Here is a 6860-nt window from a genome sequence, read left to right on the forward strand (position 1 = left end):
GGAGAGCGGAGGTAATCCTTGAAAATATTGAGACAATCATCCTTGTAATTCGAGCTCCGAACAAGAACCTTGCTGCCTTGTCCACACTTATCCATTTTAGACAAAGGCAGCATATAAGATACCGAGTTATTGCCGAGGCACACAGTGTGTCGCATAGGGACATGGTCATAGGATTGCAGTTTAACCTGATCAGGCCAAACTAGTTCTCCTAGGCGTTGTAGTGTCTCGAATCTGAAATAGAGTTGCGCAAGAAAAAGTATATCATCATGATCTGAAGATTCATGAGGAAGGCCCCATGTAGGTCATTACGAGACAGAGGTTGTTTTCTTTTAACAGGATGACTGAAACAGCGCTTACAGCTGGCGAGTGTGCGCTGTAACAAGCGGAGACCGGCGAACTGCGCGGATCTCAGGAAATTCATCCTCGAGTTTATTGCAGATTCCTGAGAGGTAGACGTCGACAGACATTGGGAGGATGTATGCAGACATCCAAATGGCATAGAAGGAGAATGTATCAGGAGTTGGCATGAGGGCGAGGTTATGGAGTCGGCAGAATTCGATATATGATGCGAGTGCTGAGTCGTAAGAAGCTGATGTTGATTTAGCCAGAGTAAAACCGAGCGCAATAGCGTGCTTGTGGAGCAAATGCTCCAAAGTCCACGCCTGTCGAGACCGGCGGGACTGGTGAGATACCTTGGTCATTTTTTGGTAGCCCCCAATGCATCCTGAGGGGGTGTAAATTCATCAATGATGAGATCAAGCACTTGCCAAAGTGCTAGATGGTTATTGAATTGGGATAAAGCATCCACCACAGAGTTCTCTGTCCCTGGGACGTGATATACATGTAGGTCGACATTGAGCTAGATCAAGACATTCACTGCCAACATAAGGATGTTGTTATATGGTGCAGAGGCTCGCAAAGAATTGAAAATGTCGACAGTGTTAGTATTGTCGGTAAAGATGGCAATGTGACGGGGGATTGGTTCTGTCTCAGTGAGTGCGTGAATTGCACTGCACACCGCTAGTGCCTCGAAAAAGAAAATTGACCCTGTTGGTGCCTCTCCGGGTAAATGAGACTGAAATCTGAAGTTCAGGTCTGGGAACCAGTATCCAAGTCCAACGGGAGACGCATCAGTGTAGATGGTGACCACATCATCTGTTGTTTCTGGGTTCCAATCCAGAGAGTCAAGGAGTAGGACACCAGGTAAATTTTCCATATGATTGGTCAACCATGTCAATTCCTGGACGACATCGATGTTAACATAGATTTGGGCAAGTGGTTTTACCTTGTCGCGCATCTTGGCATAAACTGCAGTGAGTCCTGGTTTCAGCAGAGAAAAAACATTGAACAGCCAATTGATAGTGCCTGCAATGTGCTGGAATTCTCGCAAGGTGTGGCGATGACGAGGTACCGTGAAGGCGTGAATGTATGCAATCATCTTGGTTTTCTTTTCCTGTGGGATTGAAATGACCATACCGTTTGGATCGACGTCAAAACCTATGATTGTGAGTCGCCGACCAAAGAGCTGCTTAGCAGGTTCATGAGGGATGCTGAGTTTGTCCCAAAGTTGAAGCAACAGCACTTGCTTCCGAGGCACATAGGTACCGTAAGGCTCATATAGGAGCACATTACCTTCTAACTCGAATGAGGAAGAATCATCCATGTAGAGCTTCAGATGCTCGATCATCATGACGACGCTCACAATCCACGTCACGAGTGACATGAAAGAGACCCAGATTAGAGTGGATCCTCTCCCGCCAAAATTATTGCAGCAGTCCACATAATGATTATTGTTCATGGTAATTACTTGCTTTAGTTGCCAAAGAGGATGCATTGGCAGCCGATGGTAGGCCTGAGAAACGTCCGATTTGAAAACAACCAGAGGAACATTTCCATGCTCTCGCCGGAACTGAAGGAGGCTAAGACCGAGTGAACGCATCCCATCAAGTTTAACACCTGATGAATCATCAAGGTTGATCATGGAGTTGAGTGAAAATTCCCTGGCGCTGTGGTCTACCACAAGACAGAGTTTGGTTGAGTTAGGTTTTGGGATGACGTGGACTGGTGTGCTGTACATGCCAGTGAGTAGATTTGGTCCAAATGGGGCCGATAAATGACCTAGGTGGACTTCTTCATCGACTTGCTCTTGAACAAAAGCTTGATGCTCTTCGTTCTTGAGCAGTCGATGAGAATTGTCCCACGTCAAAGGGTATCCATCCATAGCAGTATCTGTGCACAGCCAGAAACCCTCGCGCAGACCATCCAGGATAGACTCGACGAAAGGACAATTAGGATGCTCCTGAATGAGTTCACGGAGCACGCTAATATTGACGGGAGTGATGATTGCAAAAAGATCAGGACGAGAATTCAGCGAATTCAAAGCAGTCTGTGAGAAATCGCGGTTTCCCGGACGAGGTAGGGGGGTTGCATACAAAGAAGATTTAGCTGTAGGGCTGAAAGAGGACTCATCTATGAACCATGCCATTCCCCGTAAGTACCGAGGGCGTTTGATAGCAGAATTAGTTTGATGAGGAGCGAGAGGGGCAGCTCTTTTCAGGGTGCTCTGCGCTCCCGCACTTTGCACATACATGCCGGTAGTTGCAGGATGAATCTGACCGGCTACAAGTCTTGTAGTTCCATCGCTTGCAGTAATCAGAGCCTCGTCGGCGTTTTGAACCGCTTGAGACCCCCTCATCATTGACACAGTGACCTGAGAGGGAGAAGTGCCCTTCATAGAGGTCTGAAAACTGGTCAAAGTTGGAGAGTTGTAAGTCTCTCCTCCGACTGACGCGTTTCCTGACTGCCTTGTCAAAGGCGATGACACAGGAATGGTACTTGCTAACATTTTGGGCGAATTTTTGATGGATGAAGTTTCCATAGTCTTCGAGCTCGTCAAGTGGATGCAGGAAAGCAAATCACATTGCATGCGAGAAGAGCAAGTACGCGACATTCCAGTCCTGCGAGCTTCACACGGACTTTGCAGGTTTGGCCTCTCCGCCAACCTTAATTTTGAATTTTCCGAGCTTTTCCTCATGGTCATGTTCTGGTTCGTCTGAGTACCATCCTGTAAAGACAACATCGAAGTTGACAACTCTTCCTTGGATGATATTGTAGAGTTCAGACTCAGGGAACTCCGGGACGAATGAAGACTCAAGCCACTTACGCTTGACCCGCTTGGGGTCATGGGCCCAATTCGCGAGAATAGAGTTGGTCTTTCATAATGAGACAGGGAGTTTCTTTGTCCTTCTAGTGACGGAAGGGTTTGTGAGATTTGAGAGGTTGAGTTTAAATCCTCACTGCTTTTTACGCACTGGTCCGTCATCCTCTGAATCAGAGTTGGATTTGTCAACCTCTGACTCAGAGTCCTTTTCGGACTCTGAGTTATCTGATGGTTCCACACTATCACGGTCTCCTCGCGACTCTTCTCCATCTTTTGAAGTCTCTTCTTTGCTCTCGCGATCTTGTTCTCCAGCTTGGATAACTTGCTTTTCAAAGGAGTCAAGCATCCAGTGATAAGGACTGACGAGTTCGGCAACTGTTCGCCCTCCGAACTCATTCCTGTTGACATACAATGCTCGCTCGAAGATTTCAAGGATTGCATTGGTCTTTGTGAGCGTTCCTCGCCTATAATCTCCAACAAAGCTCAAACAATCAGAATTGAAGGTGTTTTTTTTGTGGAGAGGGGCTTCGTTCTTCTGAAGGCTGTTTAGAAGGAGACTGCTGTGAAAGAGAAATAGTGACTAGGCTGGTTAGAAACTAGCGCTACTTATCCAAATAGGCGCGAGTGTAGTATTCGACCCAAGAGGGACTGCTATTGAAGCAACTCCCTTCTAATATGCAAGGGTAGCGATAGCGCGAAGGACTAATAACCTATAGCGACCTAAGACCAAAAACCGATGAGTAGCGCTATAGCAATCAGCGACTAGTGACAAGTGAGTTCCGACAGAGAAACGTGCGTATAAGTGAGTAGCGCTGTGCAAGTTGTTTTGTGCGATAGCGCTATGCGACGTCCGACTAGCGACAGCGAGAAGAAATCAAAGGAAGGGAAAGCGAGGAATAAGGTAAGATAGTGCAAGTGAAATGCCCAATAGCGACTAGATTATAGCTCGACTACCGATAGCGATCCTGACATTGCGAAAATCAAACTTATGAGGGAACTTTAGCGGCGCACACTCAAAGCAAGTCAAGCGATGCGCGATCAGAGAGATTGGCAAGAGCGGAATTGATTGCACCAAAACTAGGATATAGCGACTAAAGTGACTCCGACACCAGCAAAGGTCCAGGGAAGGGAAGTACTGTACTGTATGTAGGACGGGTCATTTTATCATACTGCATAGGGGTTCGGGATTGCATAGGCAAGTATAGTAGCGACACTGGTGAGGGCACGATGTAGCGACAGGTAATAGAACATGCAGCACTGTGGAACATGAGGACACATGTAATAAGACCTGCGACTGATGAGTAGTGACATTTAAGGAAATATAACACACCAGCGGAGGTAGGTGGACATAGGCAGGACATGGGAGGGCGGAATACCTAGGTGTCGGACCGGGTAGCGCGCTATGGGAGAAAAGTGGTTCCAAAGCGGATAGCTTGGGAGCTGAATAGCGCTGGTGACTAGCGCCTTACTCTTTTCCTCTAGGCAAGGCAAAATATGCCTATGACACTCATACGCGCCTAGCGCTGGTATGATTGTCACACTGCGAATCACTACTAGTTTGAGTTTGAGAATTTTGGGATTTAGGATCCATGCGCTTTTAGAATAAATGATGGAACGAGAGAAACAAGTTCAATATAGCAAAATTTTCTGTTTCACAGCGGTAAAACAGAAAAGATGCGGTTCACCTGAGCGCAGGTGCCCAAATATACATTAAGAGAGGGGCTTGAAGCCACATAAGCACAGCAGTGCATGGACCATATCAATGCGCGATCACGGTCATTGAAATTGCCTCACGGATTAAACCTGCGAAAACAACTTTTACCTCCAATATAAATGGGCTGAAAAGTGTTGTCTGAGGCATCTGCCATAGGGCATGAGAAAGTGAGTCCATCAGTAGACAATGTTGAAGCTCATCAGTAAACTACAACTTTCCTCACAGAGATCACAGATTTGGCATCTAGTGACAGGAAGCCACAGTGCTCTACAGTCATGCAGGCTCACAAATGACAGCAATGAAACACTCACAATTCAAACAGACTCCCAGTTAATGAGGCTCCTACTGTACTACACCAGCTTAAGAAGTACTGTACTAGTAGTAGTATGTACCATTATTTCAAGTTAGTTAGTAATACTCATTAGAACCTTCAAGTTAACACTTATACTAGAGCAGTCCATTTTTTTTCAAAAAAAAAATTCCAAATTTGTGTCTTTGAGAGTGTAACTCTATGTAAGACAATACTATCTAGTCTTGGGGGCCCCTGTGCCCTCCCACACCTCTAGATTCATGAATGCCCTGGTGTGAGGCTTGCCTCCACCGGTCCGCCGTTCCCGCCGCGCGTTTTAGACATGCAATCTAATGAAGGAAAGGTGACTTTAAGAAGATCGCACAGGTAAGTAACTGGACAGGTAAGGATTGTCTGGACGTGTTCTCGGCCGCCGAAGCGACTGGTATAGGAATCTGGTTGAATGCAAAGTATGGTAAAAGAATGGTTCCTCTAGTGACGGAGAGGAAGGTTCTGATGGATTTGACTGATTTCAGTGGAGGCCGTTGTAGAGACTTGTGTTTCTGCAGGCACATATGGGCACATTTCGCACCTTTTCACAACTCATGACAATTGGCCTTCAATGCACGACTCGCACCATCAGCTATATTTGACTTCTATCATGTCCCTAGTCGTTTTACACATAATGCGCAGCTTTCCCGTGAAACGCGCCATAGGCGCGGTACTTTCCCGCACAACGCGCAGCATTCCCACACGCGCACCTTGCGCGCTTTCTCGCGCTCAAGCGCCCTGCATCACCCTGCATCGCCCTGAATCACCTATCATCCAGGAACGTCCCTCTATGTCCATCCACCTCATTGGTACGTCATATCCCTTGCCTCGTGGTTTGTAACAAGCATTGCAGCGCTATTACATGCCATTACATATTTTTTAGCGCTTACTGCTCCTATCCCTTCCGCTTCCGATGCGATTTCCATAGTATAAAGTTTGCTGACTTACTACTCCATCATTATTACTCCCCTTTGCTGTACTTCCCTCGCTATTGGGTTTTACTTTAAAGTAGTAGTCACCACTTGGGCGCACTTTGTGTTTCCGATGGTTATTGTTATCCGCCTATACTAGACCTTTATCCGCGCTCATTATAACACTCACTCTGCGTTTGCACTCGCTTTGCACATCCGCTTCCTTATCCGTTTCCTTATCCGGTATTTTCCACACAACGTGCGCCTTAGCGCTCACGTTCCCACGCTCGCGCTTACCTTAGTGCGCTCTCTCGCGCTTTGCGCTCACTTCGCTTTTCTTCTTGTGCTTTCGCACATCCATCGCACTCAAGGGTCTTTCTTTCATCTGGTTCTGTGTTCAGTAGCAGTCCCCTTTAGGGTCGAACGTTCTTGCATTCTGCGAGTATAGCAGCTAGGCAGAGCCAAGACTCACTTATACTGGTTGAGCATTTTAGATATTTCATATCAGCCCAGCCAGGTTGTGAGACCCACACTGTGATTCCGTATAGGCGAGTGAATATGGTTGGATTGTGAGATTATAGGTTTGGGTTATTTGAGGATTAATTGAGTCGTAGCGGTAATGGTAACGGGGGGGAGATGCCGAGGTAGAGGTCGTGTTATATGGATGGGGTAGGATAAGGTACAGCGTTGATTGGCAGTTGATGATGTGTACAAGTGGTTCAATCTGTAACTGAG

At 46.7% G+C, this 6860-nt stretch overlaps 1 protein-coding gene across 1 annotated transcript; it reads right to left on the reverse strand.

Moving 5' to 3' along the window:
• Positions 1 to 5334: 5334 nt before the first annotated feature.
• Positions 5335 to 6614, reverse strand: DFJ58DRAFT_873551 (uncharacterized protein; the record flags this gene model as incomplete). The annotated part of the gene is made up of 8 exons (XM_041394373.1): positions 5335 to 5513; positions 5549 to 5726; positions 5925 to 5952; positions 6017 to 6069; positions 6163 to 6276; positions 6316 to 6397; positions 6423 to 6536; positions 6598 to 6614. 8 exons carry the CDS (start codon positions 6612 to 6614, stop codon positions 5443 to 5445), a joined length of 657 nt encoding a protein of 218 aa, XP_041246015.1. The 3' UTR covers positions 5335 to 5442.
• Between the last annotated feature and the right edge of the window lie 246 nt (positions 6615 to 6860).

The sequence above is a fragment of the Suillus subalutaceus genome (genome assembly GCF_016647625.1).
Source record: "Suillus subalutaceus strain FC151 chromosome Unknown DFJ58scaffold_30, whole genome shotgun sequence".
In the NCBI taxonomy this organism is placed as follows: Eukaryota; Fungi; Basidiomycota; class Agaricomycetes; order Boletales; family Suillaceae; genus Suillus; species Suillus subalutaceus.